General features: G+C 32.6%; 3 protein-coding genes across 7 annotated transcripts in view; 1 reads left to right on the plus strand and 2 right to left on the minus strand.

The window, feature by feature from the left end:
* The window catches only part of LOC106790194 (nuclear receptor subfamily 2 group E member 1-like), an 18,755-nt gene extending 5,799 nt beyond the window's left edge, over positions 1–12,956 (minus strand). The window contains exons 1-3 of the mRNA XM_014754935.1: positions 12,850–12,956; positions 11,100–11,180; positions 10,538–10,699 (exon numbers count right to left, since the gene is read on the minus strand). Of these exons, the coding sequence (XP_014610421.1) occupies positions 10,538–10,699; positions 11,100–11,180; positions 12,850–12,859 (253 nt within the window). The 5' untranslated portion in view covers positions 12,860–12,956. The remainder of the gene's footprint in view (positions 1–10,537; positions 10,700–11,099; positions 11,181–12,849) is intronic.
* Positions 12,957–15,204: 2,248 nt separating this feature from the next.
* On the minus strand, positions 15,205–18,229 carry LOC106790193 (exocyst complex component 3). Its single transcript, XM_014754934.1, has one exon. It carries the CDS (start codon positions 17,899–17,901, stop codon positions 15,655–15,657), a length of 2,247 nt encoding a protein of 748 aa, XP_014610420.1. The 5' UTR covers positions 17,902–18,229; the 3' UTR covers positions 15,205–15,654.
* Positions 18,230–18,528: 299 nt separating this feature from the next.
* LOC106790192 (1-phosphatidylinositol 3-phosphate 5-kinase) lies at positions 18,529–26,407 on the plus strand. 5 transcript variants are annotated; one of them, XM_014754931.1, is made up of 14 exons: positions 18,565–18,896; positions 19,029–19,240; positions 19,320–19,509; positions 19,581–19,818; positions 19,926–20,132; positions 20,192–20,406; positions 20,716–21,058; positions 21,148–21,508; positions 21,572–21,842; positions 21,927–24,615; positions 24,767–25,317; positions 25,410–25,742; positions 25,819–25,980; positions 26,104–26,407. In XM_014754931.1, the coding sequence occupies exons 1-14, from the start codon at positions 18,782–18,784 to the stop codon at positions 26,301–26,303; spliced, it is 6,087 nt and encodes a 2,028-aa protein (XP_014610417.1). In that variant the 5' UTR covers positions 18,565–18,781; the 3' UTR covers positions 26,304–26,407. The 5 variants fall into 5 exon arrangements, with proteins under 5 accessions (XP_014610419.1, XP_014610417.1, XP_014610416.1 ...); XM_014754930.1 differs by having other exon boundaries at positions 20,800–21,058; positions 25,819–26,407; XM_014754929.1 differs by having other exon boundaries at positions 18,567–18,896; positions 25,819–26,407.
* The last annotated feature ends 115 nt before the right edge of the window (positions 26,408–26,522 follow it).

Genomic DNA, 26,522 nt, shown 5'->3' on the forward strand with positions numbered 1-26,522 from the left:
AATAATGCCTAAAACCAGGCATTGTTAACATTGCCGGGGGAGGTTTGGAACCTAGGCCGGTAATGTTAACAATGCCTGGTTTTAGGCATTATTCACATTGCCTAATCCGCCAATTTTTCTTTGCCATTTTTTGAACCTTTGCAAATTGATTTATAACTCAAATTTGTATTCTACGTGTAGATAAAAGATTGCACTTTAATTTAGTATAAAAATCATTAAAATCTATTTGCTAAAAGTATAAAAAATATTTGCCAAAACTTTTTAAAGAAATGGCAAAGTAGGAAAAATTTACAGCGTTGCATTCTTTGATATTTTTTAAACCTTTGCAAATCGATTTATATCTCAAAAAGATATGCTACGCGTAGAGAACAGAATGTACTTTAATTTAGTATAAAAATCATTAAAATCCATTTGCAAAAAGTATAAAAAATATTCACCGAAACTTTTCAAAAAAATTGCAAAGATGCACACTTTGCAGCATTGCATTCTCTGACATTTTCTGAACCTTTGCAGAGTGTTTTATAACTCGATATGGTATTCTACGCGAAGACAAAAGAATGTACTTTAATTTAATATAAGTTTTATTAAAATCTATTCACTTTTAGTATAAAAAAAATTTACCAAAACTTTTCAAAAAAATTGCAAAGATGCACAATTTACAGCATTGCGTTCTTTGACATTTCCTGAACATTACATGCTAAATTTATAACTCGATATGGTATTTTACGCGTAGACAAAAGAGTGTACTTTAATTTAATATAAGTTTCATTAAAATTTATTCACTTTTAGTATAAAAATTATTTACCGAAACTTTTCAAAGAAATAGCAAAGTCGTACAATTTATAGCATTGCAATCTCTGATATTTCTTTGAAAAGTTTTTGGGGGGGGGGGCTGCGTATGGCTCTCTGTGTCTGTGCCCGAGAATGTATCCTTTTCAACGTTGTTTAAATAGTATTTTGATATTGTATAAAGTATCAAAGTATTATGTTCGATGCCCAGGAAAAACTCTCCAAAAAGTCTTATTTCCGACTTCGTCTGAAGGCTCTTCACATTCATAGTAATGCCGAGAATTTACTAATAATGCCTGATTTCTGGCTTTGACAGTAACATATATATTATTACGAACGTTATAATATAAATGGTTGTTAATCAACGTCGTGTTGATTTTAAAAAGAAAATTTAAACTTCGTAATCGGTGAGGCAAAAATGAATGTGCTTCACAAGTGAAAGCTTCACAAACGTAAAGCATCCATCAAACGGGCGTTGAACGGATTAAGCTCGTTCATCCTTTCGAACTTGTCAAGCTGTCGATGCGAAATACTCAATCTCACGATCTTCTTTTTATTTGTTTTTCTGTACTCCAAAAAGAGGGGAAAAGAAAAAGAAAGAAAAAAAGAAGACAAACCAAAAATAATCTATTCAATGAAACTAATTTCATATTTTTTTTCATTTTTTTTCTTTTTTTTCATTACGATTAAAATACAAAAAAAAAGAACAAAGATCGTCCTTTAATTCGTTGAAATTCACGATACAATCGTAATTTCTTTTAATTCGATACAATTTTAAAGAATTTTCTTGGGAGAAAAAAAAACTAAAAAAAAGTGAAAAAAAATATTAAAAATTATTTATTCTCTCTTTTTGCCAAAACAATAAATTTCTCTTTGCCGTTATTCAATGTTTCTTATTTATTTTCAACAATTTGACGATATTATTTTTCTTTTTTGGGGTGAGGTGAAGGGGGACAAAGGAAGAGAAATGGAGTGTTTACAAAAACACAGATATTTCTTTTATCGATAACGAGAAATCAATTCAAATTTTACACGCGGAAGTAAAATATAAATCATTGTTAACTTTTACCCCCACTCTCTCCCCGTTATATAAAAAAATATTCCATAATATCGATCTATAGAGTGTATACAATAAAATAAAAAAAAAATAAAGAAAGAAAGAAAAAGTAAATTCGTTGACGTGTGTCAACGTCGTCGAGGGCTTTTGGTCAGACAAATTTTAAAGCAGTAGTAATAGTAATGGTAGTAGTAGTAATAGTAGTAGTAGTAGTAGTAGTAGTAGTAGTAGTAGTAGTAGTAATACGTGTGTATTCAGGATCCCGAACGTCGAATGGACGCAAGGATTAGATTCGCATGCGCTGGAATGGACCGCGCCCTGTTTCCTTTTCATCCTCGCAACCAACCCAGAGCAGTAGCATCATTCTTCTTCCCTCTCTTTGGATTCTTGTTCGTGAAAGAGAGATAGAGAGAAGAGAGAAGAGAGAGAGAGAGAGAGAGAGCGAACGACAGCGTAATACACGAGCATGGCGTGTGCCACGTGTGTACCACAATGCTAGTTCCCACACTGGAGTACCACGTTCTTCTCACTACATACATATATATATATATAGGGTGCTCTATTTCGATGCAAACAACTTTAACGCATTTTATTAAAAAACAATCAAAGTCGCGAAACCATAATCATTTCCGAAAAATCATTTCCACCACCACTACCACCACCCACTGTCCCACAGAATCAAAAAAGAAACTATACGAAATAATTCGATACCCTTTTCGTTTTGTTTTTATTTATCACATTATTATTTATAAATAATTATCGTTAATATATTTGTATATATATAAATTTTGGACAAGATGAAAATTTATTAGATTTTTCTTTTATAAGTATGTCTCTACTCTTATTTAAATAATATTATGGTTAAATGTGTTAATATATCGAAATATATCCACTCTTTATACGTAGATAGAGTGGTACGTGCTTATTGCACGAGATTATGGTAATGCGTATAGGTGAATTTATGAATGTTCTTTATCTCTCTATCTCTCTCTCTCTCTCTCTCTTTCTTTCTATGTCAGCTTTCATGATCTCGAGCGTGTTGGGTGCTCACACGGGCCACGGATCGCTGAGGGTGGATATCGAGGGCTCCCTCGCATCCTCCCATTCCTCTTTTCTTTCTCTCTCTCTCTCTCTCTCTCTCTCTCTCTCAAACACACACACATACATACATTCAGTATCCTACTAAACGGTAAACCGATCTGTGAACATTTCAGCAGTCAGCGATCTCGAAGGCTAATCCCCTGGGTGAGCGGGCTTGATACACATCTCCTACCATCTCACCCATCGTCACCCTCTCTCTCTCTCCCCTTCCCCTTCCCCTTCCTCTTTCACACATACATACATACATATGCACAAACCTAACTCTTATTCCTTTCCTCACCTTGGTTCACAATTTTCCCTCCTCTCATTCAACTCCTCTCTCATATGAGCGTTAATATGAACACCATGTAACTTCCACACAGTCGAGTTTTGTTGTTTTGCCTAATACCCCTATACACCTAACCCCCCTGCCCTCCCCCTCGCCTCTAGCCCCATGTAATACACATGAATTTGGATTTACTACATATCTGCATGAATGGGATATATCAAACTGGACTACAGGAATGTAATACGCTCGCCTCATCTGATATTATATCTTGCGGAAAATATTATGCGTGTTGGTTTAAATACACTAACATAATAATACATCTAATTGGAATATTTCAAATATTGGTTAATTGTTGAATTCATTTATAATTCGTATTCGTATTATTAATCTTTAACACGATTTCAATGATATTATCACATTTTTTTTTTTATTCTTTTCGCAATACTTAATCGAATAATGTATATGAATAGAAAATGGTATGAAAATAAAGTGATAGGTTCGAATGAAGACAACACAATAAATAATTATTTAAAATATGAGTTATACTACTTGGTGCATTCGTCTTTTTTGGGCTGACCAGATAATATTATCAATCACCCGTTTATATAAAAATATATATTAAAAAATTGTAATATAGATAAACTATTATCCAAAAATAATAATAATAATAATAATAATAATAATATATAATCGGCATCCTATATAAAGAAACACGGTTTCGTTTATAACATCTTTGTAGTACACCATACTTCAACGACACTAGTTAACATCATTTTTACGTTAACATAATATAAAAACTAATAAATTAGCAAAAGAATAATATATTCTAGGTTTCATATAACACGACATTTTCTATCATGAACCTATCTGTACCTATCTTATAAAAGGTTTACCTGTATATATTACCTTATCAACATTTTCCAAACAAACTAACGTAATAATAATAATAAATAATATATCGTAGAAAAATTTGATGATAAAAAAAAAAGAAAACCCTCCCAAAAAATTCGATAACAAGTGAAACAATTTGTTGTTGGTCAAGTTATCATCAAGCCACCCCACCCCACCCCCTAGCCCCAGATCAAAACCAGGTCTTCGGCCAGGTTCTTTCCAAGGACAACACGAGAGAGAAAGAGAAAGAGAGAGAAAAAAAGAAAACAGGCATGGCAAGGTATGGCAGGGCGTGCAAGGCAGGAGGTAGGAAAGAGTAAAGGTTAGAAAGATGGTGAGAAGGGTCGTCGAGAAGGGCTAGGGAATAGTCGCGTGGGAGTGGACGGCTGGTAACGCAACGAACCGAGGCGTGCCGTACACGCAGCGGCCAGCATCAATCCATCCACATAAACGGTAAACGGTAAAGCGGCTTCAGATAGAAGGGCGAACAGTGGTGGTGGTGGTGGTGGTGGTGGTAGTAGTGGTGATGGTATGGTGTTCACTCGCCCTTTATCTCTCTCTCTCTCTCTCTCTCTCTTTATACATATAGTAAACGTGTATATATGTATGCATGTATGTATGCATGTATACATGTTTGTATGTATGTATGTATGTATGTATGTATGTACTCGTGGACAGAACGGGTCGTTGCGTTAAGCCGAGCTTTGATCGTCACCTGTCATACCAACGCCCAGGGAACTCCCCCTCCCCCTTTCCCCCACCCCCTCCAACCCTCGTTGCAGTAGCAATACACAGTATATATTCGTACAATGGCCCATGCCTCTACATAACCCTCCCCCCTCCCCCTACTCCCGCCTCCCTCTCCTGCCCAACGCCAAGGGTATTAACATCTAGAGTTAGGCTAGTTTTAATACTAGTCCGTTGGTATTATCTATTTAATATTACGTTCAATGTATCTGCCCGCGTAACTCTCTTTGATTTCAAATGTTTGTAATTAAAATAAGAACGAAATGAAGAATAACCTGTTCGTGGGTAGGGAATGGAAGGGGTGAGAGGTGGAAAGGAGAAGGGGGATGGAAAAAGATGAATACAGATCTCAACACGTGCGTGGATTATTGTATACTCATGGAAAAGATATTATTTATAATATATTTGCACGAGAACAAATTAATTAATTATTATGTGATTTTTTGTTTTATTATTTTAATTTTTTGTGTTTAACACGTTGAGCGCCACGCGTTTTTCTAAAGCAATCCCGTTCAGGCCACGCGCGCCGCTTTTCTTTTTTTTAGAGTTCTCATGTTACACGCTGTCAGCCATCGATGGTTGACGCGGCCTGAACGGAAAGTCCAATGTCAGTCAMYGATGGCTGACGCGGCCTGAACGGAAAGTCCAGTGTCAGTCACCGATGGCTGATGCGGCCTGAACGGAAAGTCCAGTGTCAGCCACCGATGGCTGACGTGGCGCTCAACGTGTTAATATATTATTATTAATTATTAATAATTATTATTAGATTGATTGTAATTATGATCAATTTGTTCGTTATATGTTTCTTCTTCTTCTTCTTTGTTTTTATTGAATCTTATAAATTCATTAGAATGGTTTTATAATGATCGAATATTCGTTTATCGAAAGAGTAAATTTATATTCACCAAAATGAATGGATATATAAAAAGAGATCATTTTTTGATACTTAAAATATTTCGTAGCGTAAAATTTAATTCTGTTCTGTTTTTTGTGCGTAAAATATTCGCGGATTTTTGATATGCCCGCGCTTAATATCGAACAATTCCCCCCCTATTTTTGTTTACGATAAAAAAAATTCACGCGAACTTTATTCCTTCTCGTTTTTTTTTTTTTTTTTTAAATAAAACATTCGAAAACAAATATGCGATATTTTATATATTTAATTTAATATTCTTTGTTTTTATTTTTATACGTTACGAAGAATTATATATATATATTTTATTATATCNATTCTTTGTTTTTATTTTTATACGTTACGAAGAATTATATATATATATTTTATTATATCCTTTTTTTTTATTTTCGAAACAATAATTATTGATTTAATTTTAATTCCATCGGTGTGAAAAAAAAATTTATAAAGAAGGAAATAATATTAATAAAAAGAAGAAGAAAAAGAAGAAAAAAAAAGAAAAAAAAGAAACCGTTTAAAATCTGTCAGTCAGAAGAAGATTCGCTCGATTGGAATAATTTCAATCGTAAAAGGAAGGAAAGGGGAAAGAAGAAGAAAGACCCATAGAAACGAGAGAGAATCCGTCGAAATGCCGTGTTTAATTCCGGTTCAAAGTACTTCGTAGTTACTTTTAGAAAAGGGTGCTCGCGAATTATGAGCAGAAACAAAGAGATTTAAACTTTCAAATTGAAGAACGAAGTAGTGAGGGGTGGTGAAGAGGAGAGGAGAGGAGAGGAGAGGAAAAGTAGCAAGAAACGATCGATTGAGCATGAAACGAGACAAAGTTTGCGAATCCGTCGTTGAGAGGCCAATGTGTGTACATTGAAGATGATGTTGACCGTACTCTCGAAGAAAAGAACATAGAGACATCATATATATATATACAGGATGATTCACAAAGAAATATTATGTAAATTTTGGGTATATATGATTTTTTTCGAAATAACATTTAAGTCAAAAAGCTCATTACGAACATTTTTTCCGCGAACGTTGCGAATTTGAACGATTATGGGACGAATGATTTTCTTCAACAAAAATAATAACTATGATTCCGTAAAAAGTATCTCAAATTTTTAGACAAATAATTAATTAGCATTTGATTCCTTTATATGTGTTAATAACATGTTTTATAAATAAATATTAAACTTGCTTGGTAATATACTATTTCATTTATAAAACATTATACAAAGGTACGAAAAATATTGTAGATTATTTTAATTAAAGCTTAATAATCTAAATATTAAAAGAAAAAACATTATTTGTGAGACACTCTGTATATATATATATATAAACCCTATCGTTTGCAAGTCAACGATTAAACTTTCGAAATTCTCCAATTGGATAACAACTTTCCGATCATACTGTGTGTGAAAATCGAGGTATAAGAAAAGATAAACAAGAGATCTATGTAAATAATGAAATAACGTTATCTCGTTAAAGTTAATTATAAAATTCTAAGAGACACACACACACAGTTTCATATAATTTATCAGAATAATTAAAAAAATTTACTATTGTAATTACTTGATATCGATGTTGAATTGATAAATCGATGAAGTGTTCTGTTCGATCAAAGATATGACAACAATTGATTATTTAAATAATCTCGATCATAAAAAAAAAAACAAAGAAATAATTTAAAAAAAAAGGAAACTCAAATGAGCAAAAAAAAATGGGAAAGAGAATAAATATCGTATTATAAACGCGATGAAAATAATATGAAATATAATAATACAATGAGAATTACAATAAGAATATTATCATCCCCCGTAGAATACGAAAATTCAAAGTAATAAGCCGCTTGGTAATCTTTTGATATCGTTTAACGCCATATTTCGTGAAAATATATACCACGAAGGGTATTTATAAACGGTAGACGAGAGTAACAACGACAAGAGAGAGAGAGAGAAAGATAGGTATGAGAGGGAGGAATTTTCGTGCGGGAGAATCAGAGGGAAAAGAGAAAGAGAGAGAGAGAGAGAGAGAGAGAGAGAATTTAGGAGGTTTGAGGGGTATGAGTAGCGAGTCTTTTGCTTCTAGCTAGCTTGGGTACGTGGTGCTTGCTAGGGGTTAGAGGTTTCGGGCTTGTCAGCAGCGGATGATTGCACGCCTGCGGCTGCGTTTCGCGAAGCGTCGAAATACCGCCTACATAATATATACCGAGTGGTCACCTGTCTTTTATGGGTTATACACAACGGTTCTCTTTTGAGAGAGAGAGAAAAAAAAAAAAAAAAAAGAAAGACATAATTAAATAGTTAATCACCATTACCTCCTTCGCGAATAAACAATGCATCGCGTTATTCAATTTGAAAAAATCTACACCAAGTAGATAATCGTAAATTGTAAATTCAATTAAACTACCCTATTATCGTTCTCTCAAATGAACAACAAAAATTGATAAGCAAATAAAATAAAATAATATATGCGAATAAAAATGGATTATTTGATAGAAATGTAAGGATATCGAAATGATTGTTGACCCTTTTTAAAATTCATTAGATTCCCTATGGTAAGAAAGTATTCGAAAAAATAAATTAAAGATAGGGGTTTCGTCAGGGGGAAAAAAAAAAGAAAGAAAGAAAGATTAAAAGGTAGTAGGACCTCTTGATGGTGTCCCAAACAACACCGTGTGGAGTCTCCTTAACGTTAGGAAGCTCTGCCACTAATTGAATCTCCTCTCTTACTCGCGTCTGGAGCCTCGGCAACCGCTGGGAACCGGAGCACCCGTTCTGCATTAAACACCCCCAACACCACCCTGCCTGCCACCCCATCGAGAGGTCTACTATCTCTCTCTCTCTCTCTCTCTCTCTCTTTCTCTTTCTCTCTCGATTTTCTTCCATCCCCATCCATCCTCCAGCTTCACCTCCACCTCCTCCACCTCATTCCGTTTTCTCTATCCCCACCTGGAATATATTCTACCACAGAAAAGCGTACTCGTCTCGACCACCACCACTCAACACCACCATCACCACCATCGTCGTCATCGTCGTCGTCGTCGTTGTCGTCGTATCTGAGCATTGGTGGCAAAAGGTAACTCCCAAGCACCCCCTGAACACCCTGAACTCCCTCCCCCCCAACCCATCACCTTATCCCATACCACTCCATCTTTTCCATACCTAGACTTTCCTTTCTACGTAACTTTCATACCTCTCGAAAGCGTACCACTATCCAGACTCTTACTACCTTCACGTTGAACTTTACTTTTACTTGTGTGTTATTCGTGTATGTATGTATGTATGTATGTATGTATGTAAGTGCACACGTGTATATATATATATTTATGGGGGTATAGGTTGCTCTAATAAAGAAGATGATTCAAGATCGTGCAATTTGATTTCAGGTTATTTTTCTTATCATTTTCTTTCATTCGTATTCTATCTTTAATCAATTTGAATAATATTCATAATGAATATAGTAGGTGTGCCGATAATTATGGCTCAGTGTGGATTAAATAAAAAGTAAATTTAATATAGATTTGTGTGTATGTGTCATATTATTATTAATGAAACAGGAAAAAGAGAAATTTTGGTGGATCATTTAGAAATAATTTATGCAATTATTGTAATCGGTGTTTTAGAATGTATTGTATTAGCTCGTCAATCATAATTGTGATATTAAATCAAGAGTTTTGTAATTAATTAACTTAACTTATTGTCGTATATATATAATATTATCTATTAAAGATTAACCCTATAACTACAAACTTATTTTTTTAACCCCCATACTACAAAATGTGGTATATATTTACCCCAAGGTTTTTTTAGTCCTAAAAACTGTTCTGATAGTAATAATACGACTTTTAAGTATATGAATTTTTTTTGTTTTTTCATGCCAAAGAGAATGATGAAGAGTAAATTCAATTTTACTAAAGTTTAATCGGTGAAAAATCGATTTAAATAAATTAAAGTATTGAAAAACGATCAAATCTTTCATTTAACGTCCAAAAATTTAGAAATTTTTATACCTCAGTTAGTTGTTCAAAGTTGGATCATCATCGGTTTTATACTTTTTCTCTAAAATTCTTATTTTAAATTTGCTTGATAAATTAATTAAGTTAACGCGTTATGCATTAAAGAAATAATAATAGAAACAATATTAGATATAAATACTTGAGTTAAATATTATTATGCAACATGAAATATAATTTGAAACGTATCATATTATTCCAATTTATGGTAGTATCCAAAAATTGACCGATTATTCATAGATAAAAAAAAAACAAATAAATGGAATAAAAAGTGTGTGTGTGTCTTTTTATACGATGATTTTGATGACAACGTTCTAAGAAAATGATTCAATATTTTAACGAAGTGTGATCGAATAAAGTTGTCGAATTGAATGACTAAGGAAATATGAAACGTTGCATGACGTTGTAACTTTGTCCCTGTGTGATTTTTATATATAACTAACAGATCACTTATCATCTGAACTCTAATAGAGACCATACTCAAAATGATGGTGTATCACATCGAAACGAATTGGATTCGTTTTCTAAAGATTTCGTTAGGTTTCATTGGGGAAACACCTAATGGTATAGTACTTCGTTTGATCACGGTCAACAACAAGTTGGTCAACCTAAAACGAACGTTTACTTAGGAAGCTTTGGTTAACCTAATTTAATCGGATTGATCAGTTTAGAACGATTGATTTCTAATAGAATACTTTTTGTTTTCCCCCACCCCCCTTTCTTATAATAATAATAATTTTATTTAATAAAATCTGTGTTACTCACCTTCTTTATTCATCTTGACCTTAAAACACTTAGCTAGCCTACAAGCCCGACATTGATTTCTATGAGTCTTGTCGATCGGGCAGCGCCCTTTTAATGCTCCTTGTGCCTTGCAGGTATACTCTCGATGATTGTGAATGCTTCTCTTGAAAAATCCAGAACAACCTGTTAATCAAAAAAAAAAAAAACAAAAAATTCATTGAACAAAAAACGTTTAAAAGTTTAAAAGAAAAAGAAAAAGAGGAATGAAGAATAATCAACGTTTGTATTGAAGTATTTTTTAACTAGACAATCGAGAAAACATTTAATATCGTGTACTATAATACTTGAAATTAAAAGTGTATTAGGGTGAGACAAAAGTTCGTGCATTTTTTTTTGTTTTTCCTTTTGCTTTCTTTTTAATATAATATTTTGCAAATTATAAATTTTACAAAAATAATCCCATTACGATGTTGCAGTCTCCAATGAAAATATCAACACGATAAACGAAACGAACTTTTGATTCAGCCTAATAATAATAATAATAATAATAATGACGATACGAATATAGGGAAAAATACAATACCGTCGCAACTGTAGATGCCGTAGTGTTTTCCGGAACTACGGTCACCGCATACGCCACACAGAATGTCAAGTAACCGGTCTCCTAAAAGAAACAAAATCCAAAAAAACTAAGACAATAATGAAGATGCATTATATTATTATCATAATCCTGATTATTAACGAAAATCGAAAACAAATTATATCATTTACATAGTATCACAACACAACACCAACCTTTTATTCAAAAATATTATCAAAATGAAAAAAGTTTCATTGCAAAGTAACAAAAAATAAAACGTATCGATAAACAATCATATATTTGCATTAATTAATGTTGAAATATAGATGAGATTAAAAAAAGAAAAGAAACGAAACGAAACGAAATGTTTTATCGATCGAGAAAAGGATTTTTTTTTCACGGGTCTTATATTGAAAAGTTCTTTTAAAATATCTCTTAGAAAAGATTGAATGAGATGAAAAAAGGAAGGTATTGCCGATGTATAAAAGGGCTGACATAAGATCCGTTTAAGAAAGACTTCTCCTTCGAGCTCACTCGCTCGCTGGCTAATCTGTTCTCCCCCTTTTCGCGGGAACCCTAATCGTCCTAATGATCCGCGGCAAGAAAAACACGGCCATAGCTAAGCCAACCAAAGCTTCCAGTCCCTGGCCTGGGGAATTAACCACCTTTGTCTCACGCCCTCTCTCTCTCTCTCTCTCTCTCTCTCTCTCTCTCTCTCTCTCTCTCTCTTTCTCTCTCTCTCTTTCTCTTTCTCTTTACCTACCAACTTAACACGATCAGCCTTGCTAAGGCAACCCCAATGGATTACGTTTCCTTCGTTGCTTTCGATCTATACCTCCTATATTTCTCCTCTTACTCTTCTATTATTGTGTTTAACTAAATTGTTTTCAAAATAAATTTACATATATATATATATATTCTAGAAATTATATTAAAATATATTAAAATATTGTACCAAGAAAATTCCATCAAATATCTTTTCGTTCATCAACAATTTTTCTTCGATTCATCCAACAATTATTTTGTTGTATCGTTTAACAATTAATGGAGAACTCGAAATTACGTTTAATTTTCTTCGATTTCCTTCTTTTTTTCTTTTTTTATCCGTCAACAAGAATTTTCGACACGTAATCACACCATATATTATCGCACCTGATAATTGAAAAAAGAACAAAAAAAAATAAAAAGAAATGAGATGTAAACACACATACACGCACACACACACACGTACACTTAAAGTTGTCATTAATTTCCATAAAGGCTGTCCCCGATTAAAGATCCACCAAATATAATCACACAACAACTAAACTTCTTAGTCCTCGCGATGATCCAGAAAGGAATAAATGAAAACTAAACAAAACAAGAGAGAGAGAGAGAGAGAGAGAGAGAGAGAGAAAGAGAAAAAAAGGAAAAACAAAAAAAAAACAAAACTAATCAAAATCACAAAATCGATTTGAATTTCCCGCTCTCTTATAATGTGTACGTAGAGTAAAGTGGATGACGTCACAATTCGATTCGATAGCTATGGCGGTCGCAAAAAATCGGCGCGAAATCCGCACCACTGTTGTTATTACTACGTACAATCAAAATTCTTCCCCTTAATTGTTTTTTCTTTTTCTTTTTGCACAACGTTGTTTCTATACGATTAATAAAAAAATGTCAAAAAAGTAAGATTATTCGTAATTATAATGAGACATTGTGTATAAATGTGATATGATGAGAAGTTAAAAAAAAAGGATGATGTCGGACTGACCTGTGCCCATTCTCCGTGGCTCAAGTCAAAAGTCGAACATCCTCAGACGGGGAACAACCGAACTGGTTGCCGTACCGACGACACCGCGCCAAGGGAGTCGCGCGAAGTCCCAAAGCGTTCTCCGTGACGGCCTGGCTTCGAGATTCACCGTACCTTCTCTCTCTCTCTCTCTCTCTCTCTCTCTCTCTCTCTCTCTCTCTCTCTCTCTCTCNCTCTCTCTCTTGTACACTCACTCACTCACCCACTCACTCACACAAAGCACACACACATACACGCACACACGTATCAATAGTCTATCTCCCTCTCGTTTGAACGTCCTCCCTCCAGGAAGAAGGGCCGTTCGTGCCCGGGTAAGTCTCTCTCTTGCGTATAGTCGTGTACGTGTACGTGTATTTTGTATGTGTGCGAGAGTACGCGCATTATCCTATGAAAAAAGAAGAAAAGAGAAAGAGAAAAAGCAAAAAAATTCTAACGGGAGAGGGGAAGAGAGGTTTGCACGACTGGCTGGCTGGCTGGCAAAGTAACCATCTCTTCCAATATCCATGATCGTCTCTCTGTATGGAATCACAGGTCGTTCGTGGATGGTAGTACGTGTGTGTATAAAAGTATATATGTGAAGCGTGCGCATGTGTGTATATACGTATATATATATATATACACGTCTGTGTTGCTATTACATACACGAAGAGAGTAAAGCAACGGTCGTGTTGAGAAGTGGCGTCGGGGATAGGATATGTCACGCGATTCCAACGACTCTTCTTTTGGCTGCTGCCACTGCTGCTGCTGCTGATGCTGATGCTGCTACGTTGCCCTACCTAAAACGGGGGAAAACTGTGAGAGGATGAAGTTCAGGTGGGTGGGGAATGAAATAGCGATTGCAGAAGGAGAAGGGTGGCCGGGACTTGCTGGCCGAGTGGCTGACATCGACGCGCCGACTCTCGAATGCGGGGAAACGCTGTTAGTTAGCCAAGAGAAATGCAGGGGCGTCAACCAAGGCCACGTTGTCAGACGAGCGTTACCATCGTGTCATTGGTCGACTCTAACCCGATTGAACGAAAACTAGTAGGCGCGGCCATTTTAATCTCAATCACGCCCACCCGTGACGCCCATCACAAACCGTAAGTCTTTTCGCCAATCGGATACCTTCATTTGTCGATGACCTTTGTCATTGGTCCTTACGTTGTCGGTCTATTTTACATTTCTATTCCTATTGGTTAGATACTTGGGTTAAAAGGAGAGTGAACATAACGGATTTTTTTCCTGGGACTGTAATGCTAAATTTTCATTGGTCAAATTATGTTTGTTGGTGGTGTATGACTCTATGTATCTGTATATTGGTATCTGTGCGAATTACATAGGTTTTCTATTACCAAGTGTGGCTTTCACACTGGACACATTGATATACTTTAAAACAAATGAACGATTCCACAGAATGATACTTTCCCTTTATTCTACGAGAACGATTATGATAGTTAGAATGTTAGATTAATTTTTATTGACGAATATTGTAATGCTTCTATACAGGATTAATCTTGTCATTAAAATATAAAATAATTTTATAAATCAAATATTAATAATTAATTCATTGTTTCTAATAATTATTATTCCATTTTTTTTTATTCGCGTAAGTCACGATAGTAATTGTTTAATTATTTATTGTATAAATTGTAATTATATTAAATTAAATATTGTAAAAATTCGATCGATTAGACTCGCAACAAACTAATGCAAATTTGGAACTTTGATCTCGGTAGGTAAATTATTCATTATCAGCGAATGATTACACGCACAAATGATATATTTTGAAAAATAATATTATTATAATATATCGATTAGCGTTTTAGTATTTTTTTTCTTTCTGAATGGTTAGATATTTTCTGGGAAGAGTTTAGAAATTTATTCATTGTTTTTTTTTATTTCATTCTGTAAAAATAGTTAAAATTCTTGAAAAAAAAGAAAGAAAATAAAAAGAAAATAAATCATTAAATATATGTAATAAAAATACAGTATAAATAAAAATATATATTATTTCTTGAATTATAATTATTTGTTTCATACATGCTGCAATAAATAGGTATACATTTACAAACTAAACAACATCGCACATATACAATTATTTTGAGTAATATCAATGTTTTTTTCTATTAGGGATTAAAGTACAATGGCTTCTTAATTAACTAAAAATTTACTATATTATTGTTTAACATCTTTATCGCATCGATTTCACTTGTTTAATTACATTTATCTACCAATATATAATATATATATTACAAATCTTGTACCAAGGCAGTTGAATTTATTTTTTTATTATTCATTATATATTATCATTATCATTATTATTATTATTATTAATATTATTATTATTATTATTATTATTATTTTTATTATTATTATTATTATTATTATTGAAGCTACATCAGTCATTGTGAGGTAGATGGCAAGTCAATAAAATTTTGCGAGATTGCACTAAGTGACGCGTAGCTAATTATTATTGTTAATAATAATAATAATATTATACAAGAAATATATAATCTAACTTTACGTTTATTAATTATACCATCTTTTTAAATAGAACTTTCAAATTTCAATTATTTTTTCCACTCATACAAAAGCAAATCATATACAAGCGATTAGAATATGGACAACAAAATGGCAAATTTGTTTGTTTTCGTTCTTCCCCCATTATGCATTACCGCAAAATGGGTTTATTAATTAAATATTAATCTAAATTTTTATGCTGAATTTACTATGCTTTATGTTTATAGAAATTTAAACTGCATTTGGTTTAAACATATTTTTGCAGTTTCAAGGTTTCCAACTGAGGAAGCTATCCTGTAGCACTATTTGTTTAAATATACTGTTGGTTGTAGTTTGTGGTGTATTTCGATTGCGTTGAGCCTCTAAGATATAAGCCACCTTTTCTCTAGATTCACCTCTTGAAATATCTCCTCTTAAGCTAAGTAATCTGACTAAATGATCTTCCGTCATATCAGGATATTTTTCAACTAGTGAATGTAAATCAAGAGAAAGAATTTCCGAATCTTCGCAACGCAATACTTCGGCAAGACGTTTAATTATCTCGAAAGGAGAATTGTAACTGCCTACTTTAGGTGCTATTTTAACAAAGAAATTTTTTAATTTATCAGCTTCCGATATTATCTTTGAAGTACAAGTTAAACACTCCTCGTAGGTTTTAAATGATATTTTACGTTGTAACATAGCAGATATGTAACGCTTTGCTATAAGATTTTGCGCTTCCATTATTACATACTCAAAGTTTTTTGGATTAAGATGATTGTAATCTTGAAAATAATCTTCTAAAGTAACACATATTGTTGCAATTGGGATAGGAGATTGTAACCACTTGGATGTAATCAAATCTTGAAAATGAAATTCTAAATCGAGAAACGATTCTTCCAATAATATGGCAGCTGCTTCATTTCTCAATTGTTGATAATGAGCTAAAAGATTTTCAAATTTTACAGTGGCATCGCCGCTTGAATTAGGGACCCAATAGATCTGTTTTATTTGATGAGCCAATTCTGTAAATTGTAGACAATTATTAACAATAGTAATCATATGATGCGTGAAGTAAGGTACCCGGCTTCTGTCTTCAAAATGTTTACTTTTGAATTCTAATATTGCCTGTCGATACATAAAACCATATTTAGTAACTTGTTCTATACAAAGGATGAATGCTTGAGCTGTTAGATTAGAACTAATCGTTTTTGTTACTTGAAGATTTTGATCAATCATTTGATATATAATGACAGGTGCAGCGGTATGATAATAAACTTCTTCCGTACTACTTTCTGGTATTACCCCGCTCCACCAGTCAACTTTTTCAGTTTCTAATGTCTTTTTCATCCAATCCTCATAATTCTGACACATATTTTTCAAATATTTCTGTTGTAGATCATTTATTATTTCTGAACTCAATAGAGGACCGATATCCCTTAGATCTATATTTAATTCTGGATGTTGCATTAAATCTGGTCCTGTATACGTATTCATAATCCAAGCCAACAAGGAAACATATTCGTTTCCTTCTAAACCATTAGCAATTATATCTTTCAAATGTTGGGATAAACTAGTATGATACATTTTTACAAATGTATTTACAATGTCCCACCACGGTGGAAAACATGGACCACAAAGAGTTTTGATTACTCTTAGATCTTCAAGAATCAAAAGTCTAGTGAGTTCTAAATATCTTACCAACCACATTTTATTATCAGCTCTTTCATCAACATGAGTACCTTCAATTCTATTAGCCACTGATTTCTCCAATATCTTCATTGCCATATTTTTCCAACATTTAGGTCTACTTGGTGGCATAAAACCACTTTGTTTGTCCCTTTGAATAGCAAACTGATCTGCTTTTTCTTCCCTCTCTATAATCCTTAATGCAGTTACTATAACTGTTGGTTCTTTTCTTACCGTATTTAAAGTACGACTTAAAACAAGTCTAATTTGTTTTTCCATTAATTGTGACAACATTTCTACGTCTTCAAAGTAAGCTTTCAGCATAATAGTATCTGCTGTTGATTGATTAGGAAGCTTATGTAATTCGTATAGTAAATCATCTCTAGAATTTTCTAGATCCATTAAACTTTGATGCGCATGTAGAAGCTTACCATCATTTATCCATTGTTTAGTTTTCTCTACGCTTTCAGGTACTGTAAATATATGTTTTAAATTTTCCTTAGCAGTCACGTATTGAGAATGACGCATATTTTCATCTTGAACCGGTTGAAGTTTACTACTCAGTTCTGGTACGATACTAAACAATTTTTCAATCTCCTTCAATTCTTCCTTTATCGTAGTTATACTTTCAAGAGAACTTTGCAATTGTTCAAAACCAACTCTAATACCATCTAATTGACTTTGCATTGCACTTTTAAGCATAGTCTCTACAGAAGCTTTCTTTCTGCTTATCCTACGTTTATATACTTCTATTTTTTCTAATTGTCCAGGTCTTTGCAACATATTTGTTACATGTTGTGTAGCCCTTGCTTTAGCCTCCTCTTCTAATTTCTGTAAATTTTCCATTTTTTTTTGTACTATATTTATAACATATAAATCATATAATACACATTTATCTTATTTGTTATATTATGATACAATGATCAATGTTTTATGAGGTTATTCGACAACCATTGTACATTCCTTGATAATCACAAATCTGTGAAAGACGTTTTTTAACAACTAAAATAATTGAATTAAATTGATTCTCAGTATACACTTAAATACCAGACGATCACAATACTTATATGCGTTACTTGTCATTCAATGTGTTGAGGAAAATGTTTCCAAATATTTTCGAAATCACGATGAGGGAAGGTGTGTCATCTGTTCTTATACATCATGCAAGTAAAACTACAGTATGCACTTTATTCTTATTTCCTATTGGATAATTTCGAAGACGTCATTTCTGGTATTTAAATGTTTCGTGACAAAAACTGACCAATCAACGTTCTCAAATCTTCGTGTAGGGTAAAAATTGTAACCAATGAGTGTAGACGTTTTTATTAAGGTATGTACTCATTTTTTGCATCATACAAATAAAGTTGCAATATTTATACGAATCTTATTTATTTAATAATTTCCAACAACAAAAATATTTAAATGTGTAATAATAAAGTGACTATTAAATTATCTTATAATATAATTAGATTAGGAACAGTAACCCATGATCGTAAATTTAACACGAATTTTATAAATAATTTTGAGATTATAAACGTCGCAGATATTTCATTTAAGAAACCATAAACAGAGGACGCTTTTACTGAGATTATTTAATACTCTAACGTCAGTACAAATGTCAATAGTACTGTAAATTTTAGGAAATAGTGTCTTATGTAAGATTTTCTTTAAAAATGTATATAGATAGATAACATAAATTAAAAGAAAAAAAAAAACTAAAAAGACAATGAACAAGAATATGAACTCACCGTCAAAGTTGACGGAATTTGCACCGTTGAGTCCAGAAGAAAGTCAACCTGTTGTTGCTTCACTTTTTTCTAAATTCTTCAATTTTAACAAAAGTAAGTAACTATTATAATTGTTCATTATTATTTTGTCGTTTGTACTATGGTTTGTTTTAAAATTATTTAATTTTCTAATATGAATGCGATGAATATATTATACTTTAATTCAATACAATTTATATTTTGAAGGTCCTCAAAATGTTGATGGCTCCATCATCTTTCCTAATAATGATGAACAAAGTTCTTCTGATTCTGATTCCTGGAAACAATCGGAGAGTGCAGAAAAGACACCGGAAGAAGATACTTCTAGTATAATTAATTTCCCATTAGACACACATGAAGGTCGTAGCTTACCAAGCGTTTTGAAACGTATAAGAAATATTGTAGCTTCCAAGAGCAGCGTATGTATTTTTTCTTTCCTACTATTAAATAATTTTAATTAAGCGTATTGATATATATATATATATATATTAATTATAGAATCTGAGATCATATAAAGATTCTGAACTTAGGAGTTACTGGATGCCAGATAGCGTAAGCAAACAATGTTATGAATGCGGTGAAAGATTCACTACTTTTCGTAGAAGACATCACTGTCGTGTTTGTGGTCAAATATTTTGTTCAAAATGTTGCTCCGATCAAATTCCAGGAAAAATAATGGGATGTACTGGTACGAAAATATACTTTCATATATATTGTTCTTTAATTAAATGTTATATTATAATAATCTTGTTTTCATAGGTGATCTTAGAGTATGTACATATTGTTGCAAAGTGGTTTTGTCGTACTTGCAATCATCCGACATGAGAAGCGATTTATCAGCAGATCTCAAAGCATTGCAGGAAGATCTTCAAGTAAAATATGGTAACGATTCTCCACCTTTAACACAGAAAAACTTATCTGAATGTACAGAAGGTGAAACTTCCATTTGTAGAAAACCAAGCGTTGGTTACATGGAAGAAAAATATGCTGTTGGACGGTATATTTCATTATTTTCTCTTTAACTGTGTAATATCATGTAGTGCGATTATACTTTCTTCTACTCGATTACTTATTTGACTTACTTATTAAAAACATGGTTTTTAGATCGGCGAATAGTTATTTAACACCACAAGAATGTTCACTTGCTTTACAAAATTCAGCATCGCTAAGAGTAATTTATGAAGAATTATTCAGATCATGTCAAGCAATTTTATTACAAACGCACAGAATTCGTTTGAAAAGTTATCATAATTGCTTCATAGCAAGTGAATTAGTAAATTGGATGATAGCACAGAATAAAGCAGCAAATAGGTATGATAGTAATAAATTATAATATATTTTTAAAATATCTAATAAAACATATTCCATAGGGTGCAAGCTACTGCTATAGGTCAAGCATTACTTGAAGCAGGTTTTATAGAACCTATTACTTCTGAGAATGTTTTCAGTGATACAGCAGCTATATTTAAACCAGTCCAATTATCTCAAATGCAAAGTACAGATTTATTAACAGAACATCAAACCACTTGTGATGCACAGGAACCTGCATGGGTAAAAACTATTTCTCAACATGATTCAACTACAGGTAATTATTTAATATTTCTATATTAACACTAAACGTACTATAACCAGTCAAATGATTAATTTTTTGGCAAAATTTTTTACAAGTTAAAGTGCTATCTGGTGGGTCAAGAATTATTATTGCATTTATGGTATATATATTTTTTGCTATACATACATTGTGAAATATATGGCTTTTTGAAGATGGGTCATTCAATCTACTGTGGTAGATATAGGTATATATAAAATTCGGTACATTTAGTGTTAATAATTTTATATTATATTATATAAACTTATCTATATATATATATATATTTATATATATGTATATTAGATTCTGAAAGCGAGTCGAAACCATCAAATTTAGTTCAACAACCTAGTGGTCGCTTGCCATCCTCAAGTTCGAGTTTTTATTTAGATTTAAATGTAGAAGCATCCACTGTCACATTGAAAAGACCAACGTCTGAGGATTTAACAACAATTTCTATAGACAGTAACGATGGAGTTATAGAACAGAAAGAAGTAAACCTAAAATCTCATGAATGTAATTTTAAAGTATCCGATGATCTTTTAAGTGACACGTTTCAAGTACAAGAAATTAAAGAAAAAAGTGGTTGGCATAAAGTATCTAATCTTCGATCTACGTTTGGAGAGATGAGTGCCTATAACTGTTTAACGTAAGTAAAGTATAAAACACAAAAGAATTGTAAGATAAGATTGTAAGATAAGAATCATCTAAAAAAATCTTCATTTTTATTTATTATAGATCTGCGTACAAGCAACATGAAGATTCATTGATTAAACAACTTCTTAATAAAGAAGGTTTATCTCAAATTTGGTCTGAAGTTATATTAAATATTGCACATCAAATAGTGGATCACGTTAGGCCTGATCTAAATCACAATGCTGATGATTTAGACATTCGACATTATGTACAAATAAAAAAGTGTACCGGAGGTAATAAGGATGAATGTGAAATAGTATCAGGAGTAGTTTGTACCAAAAATGTAGCTCATCGTGGAATGAACGCAATGATTGCTCATCCGAAAATTTTATTATTACAATGTGGACTAATGTACCAACGTGTAGAAGGCAAATTATTAAGTTTGGAACCTGTGATGATGCAGGTAAACGCACAATTATCTCTTTGACAAAATTTATTTATATAAAAATAACTAAAGTAATTACAGGAGAACGAATATTTGGGTCATACTGTAGCTAGAATCACAGCTCTTGGACCTGATATAGTTCTTGTTCATCGATCTGTTTCTAGACTAGCGCAAGATAGATTCAGAGAATGTGGCGTTACTCTTATTTTAAATGTTAAATTAAGCGTACTGGAACGGATAGCCAGATGCACAGGTGCAAATATTGTAAATACTGTTGATGCTCATATTAGTGCTCGTTACATGCTTGGTACATGTAAAAAGTTTTATTTACGTAATTTTCCTAACGATAAAAGTTAGTATATTATATATAATTTGATATATATCATAAGTGTTAAAATACTCGATTAAAATGTTTATTTTTTTTTGGATTAAATAGATGGGATAAAAACATTGATGTATTTTGAGGGTTGTGCAAATGCACATTTGGGAACTACTATCTTACTACGAGGTGGATCTTTACCAGAATTAAAGAAGGTCAAAAATGTTACATCTACGATGATATTCGCTGCATATTCCTGGCGTCTAGAAAAATCTTTTCTCATGGATGAATTTGCAAGACCACTTTCTCCAAAAGACAATTCTTTCTTAGATGAAACAACCAAGAAAAATAATTCAGATAGCAAAAATAATGAACAATTATTAATTACCAAAGGAAAAGATGACGTTGAAACTTTGCCAAATATTGAAAATAACGAAGGCATGGATACCAAAGAGAATATAAAGTTATTACAAATTTATGATACCGGAAATATTTCTAGCAATGAGCGGGGTATAGATAAAACATATCCAATTAATCGTAACACGTTTATGAAAGATGAAGATATGGAAAACCCCAGTGGAAATGATCATTTATTAAACTCTGCTGCCCTTAAACAGATATCTTCTATGTTGAACGAAGACTGTGATCCTTATGACACTTTGAAATTATTTAAAACAAAAACCAGATCCAATACCAATGATTCAAAAGATTTCGAACAATCTTCTAAAGACATAACTCAATGTTATAGCAACTCGAATGTTCCTTTGAGTACTCTTAAAGGTAATACAGATATACAAAATATTTCATTTAATTCTGGAAATAATCTAGAAATAAAATCAGGAGAACAAAGTAACGTATCAAGATGTGTTGAAGAAAAACGTATTTATGGTGAATCTATCAGTGATCATAGTGACCCGCTGCATCAATATTTAAACGAAGACGAAGAAGATGTCTTTCATCAAATTAGTCCAAATGGACAATACCTGAGTGTTGCTGACTTACCATTATTAAATAAGTTTAAAAAAGCTTTAGAAGGTACAGTTCTCAGTGTTTCGCCTTATTTAAAATTTTCAGTACCTTATTTAGAGACCGAACCTGGACGGAATTGTGTTTTAAGAAGTTTCTTTCCAAGAGAAATTTTTTATTCCGAACAATTCTTAGATAAAACGAAGGAAGCAAGAATTAGTAACGTTTCTGTGGAACAAAATTTATCTGATAAACCTCTGTTGAATTTAAAACTTAAACCTAGACATCCATTCATAGAAGCAAAATTAACAACAGATGTTGAAAGCAAAGAAGTACAGGCACTTTTAGCCCATTTCAGAGCTTGCGGAAATCGATTGAATCCAACGAATAATGTTCTGGTAGAAAAGCAACAACAAAACGTACAAGTAGAGACTACTGAACCAAAATCTATCTGGCCAGACTGTTTGGATCCTGTTAATCATCAACGTTTGTCTGTATTATTCTGTAGCTTGTCACATATCGGTAATGATACTCCATCTTTTTGTGTATATCCTTGGACTGTTAACATGGATCTATATGGACGGAATGATATAGCATTGGGATGTTTTCTAGAACGTTATTGTTTAACATCAGAATACAAATGTCGTGCAAAAACTTGTCGTGCACAAATTGCACAACATGTCAGACGATTTGTTCACGATGGTGGCTGTGTAAGAATTAGCTTAAGGGAAATAAATTCTGAACCTTTCGGTCAAGAAAATAGTAATCAAATTCTTATGTGGAGCAAATGTATAAAATGTAAAAGTGTTTCACCGGTCGTACCAATGTCAGATGATACTTGGTCTCTATCTTTTGCTAAATACCTCGAATTAAAATTTCATGGTAGTTCGTACATGAGAAGGGGTGCTGACAATTGTCAACATTCTCTTCATCATGATCATTATCAATATTTCACGAGGAAAAATATGTTGGCCGTATTCAAGTACACTAAGATTTCTCAATGGGAGATATCTTTACCACCACCAGTTATAAACATTATTTATGATCCAAAGCAGCATGCTAATGTTATCGAAGAGATGAAAAGTATGGCTTTAAAAGGGGATGACGTTTTTTCGTGTATAAGAGAAAAATTAAATTCGTTGCAAATAGACGCTGAAAATATAAATGCTGCTAAACAACAGATGATGAAAGATCAACAATATTTCAAAAATAAAATAGAGGAAATACAATTGAAATTAACTTCTCCGACTTTAGAAAATAAAAAACTTGAAGGGAAGATTTCGGAAAAACAGGTACAAATTCTTATGTATAGAATCGAAGATGGTATCGTCATATTAAAAAGATTGATTTCCGAAGCTGTGTCTACCTGGAACGCAAGAATTTTAGAGATCTCAACTAAAAAGAAAGATGAACGAACAAAAAAGTTCATCGAACGATCTATGACAACTGGTAGCAGTGGTATGATAGATACTGATGGATATATAACAGAGGACACTGCATCAGAATCACAATTGGAGGATATGAGTCCTATGTCGGCTGATTATAATGCAGTAGATGCAATTGCAATCGCACAAAATGATTTGCAGAGTATAGACATCATGGAAAATTCGGATAACGAAATTCCAGAGATTAATAATCCTGAAGATATCATTACTGTGCAGGGATCACCCAAAATGCATCAGAGATCTTATTCGGATGTCTTACCTTTGACATCGGAAGACATGCCTGATAAAAAGAAAAAGAAGAAGACGATCTTGTCTCAATTATTACCTTCTGTTTCCGTAACTCAACCAATAGCTAATCCATTAGGACCACTGGAACATACTTTACTTCCACTTGGGTAAATATTTCTTAACACTTTACAGTTCACGATTCAATTAATCAAAGATCTAATACGCAACTATGATTGATTTTCTTCTTATATAAATTCTAAAACAAATATATAAATATAAAAATAAAACATCTAACGCGTTTATTTGTTTTTGCTTCAGATCTGTTGTACCAGTAGTTGTCTACGAATCAGAGTTATCTTCTATAATAGCCTATGCATTGGATTCTCATGATTACAAACATTCTCTGCAAGAATTACTTCGTACAACAAAAGGTCCAGAATTAAATTCCAGTCCATTAAACAAACGTAAATTTTCTGAGAACAAGGAAAATACATTAGAATTAACACAATCAGGAGATTTCAAGAGACCATCGGTATTATCTTTCTTAAGAGGAAACAGTCCAAATCCTACTAGTCCAATAGAATCCGATAAAAATGTTTCAAGCGTGGAATCAATAGTACAAAATTGTAATGTTTCGACGGAAACAGACGAGGACAAGAAACAAGTGAAACAGCAAAATTTCATCGAAGTTCAGTTCAATGATACAACGACTAATTTTTATTGTAGGATATACTTTCCGGCTCAATTTTCTGCTTTAAGAAAGAACGTTTTACCTTGTGGAGAAGATGGATATACTAGAAGTTTGAGTAGGACTGTTCAATGGGCAGCTAGGGGTGGAAAAAGTGGGAGTGCTTTTTGTAAAAGTAGAGGTATTCACAATACACATAATATTGAGCACAAGTCCATCAAATATATTATATATATATATATATATTTTGTTTCAACAATTAATTATTTTTAGACGATCGATTTATCATAAAGGAAATGTCCAAACTAGAGATGCAAATATTTCGAAGATTTGCACCGAATTATTTTGCTTATATGGAGAAGTGTCAGCAAATGAAACAACCGACGTTATTAGGAAAGATAGTCGGTGTTTATAGAGTATCCTTCAAAAATGATACGACTAACAATGGAATAAGAACGAGTGTTTTGGTAATGGAGAATTTATTTTATAATCGAGAAATCACAGACAAGTTTGATTTGAAGGGATCTATAAGGAATCGACTGGCAAATCCAGATGATACAGACCACGAAGGGGAATTAGTTTTGTTAGATGAAAATTTATTGAATAGTAGGTATCACTTGTGTCATGTAAAAGCTGGCTATAATACCTCTATATCTCAATACTATAATCTTACACATTTCAGTGAGCTGCGACTCACCTTTATATATCAGATCTCATTCCAAGGCTGTGTTAAATAAAGCGATTGAAAGCGACACCAAATTTTTAGCAGACAATTCTGTTATGGATTATTCGTTATTAGTAGGATTGGAACCGAGTTCAGGTGAACTTGTTTTAGGTATAATAGGTATGTGTATTATTTTTCTTATTGCGCATAAGCATAATATATACATACGTACATACATACATACACATACAAGTTTGACATATTTTATTAAAAATGTTTCTAATTATTGCTATTCTGCATCAGATTATATAAGGACGTTCACATGGGATAAAAAATTAGAAACAATGGTGAAGAAATCCGGCATATTAGGTGGGCAAGGAAAATTACCAACCATAATCTCGCCGGAGGAATACCGAGCTAGATTTATAGCAGCGATGCATCGTTATTTTCTACCAGTACCAGATAGATGGTCTGATCTAGGCAGAGGTGTTGAAACAATCTGATGAAAGATATAGAGCAAAAATCAGAATGAAAATTATCAATTTTCAATATTGTCATCGTATATATCCATTGTATATACATTTTCTACATAAAACGGATACATATATATACATACATCATTCTATAATATATATATATATATATATATATATATATATATATAGAATATATATAACTAGTAGAATTTGAAAAGATATATATATATATCTATATTCCTTGTG

The sequence above is a fragment of the Polistes canadensis genome, unplaced genomic scaffold, assembly GCF_001313835.1.
Source record: "Polistes canadensis isolate GaletaPanama2010 unplaced genomic scaffold, ASM131383v1 scaffold_222, whole genome shotgun sequence".
Classification (NCBI taxonomy): Eukaryota; Metazoa; Arthropoda; class Insecta; order Hymenoptera; family Vespidae; genus Polistes; species Polistes canadensis.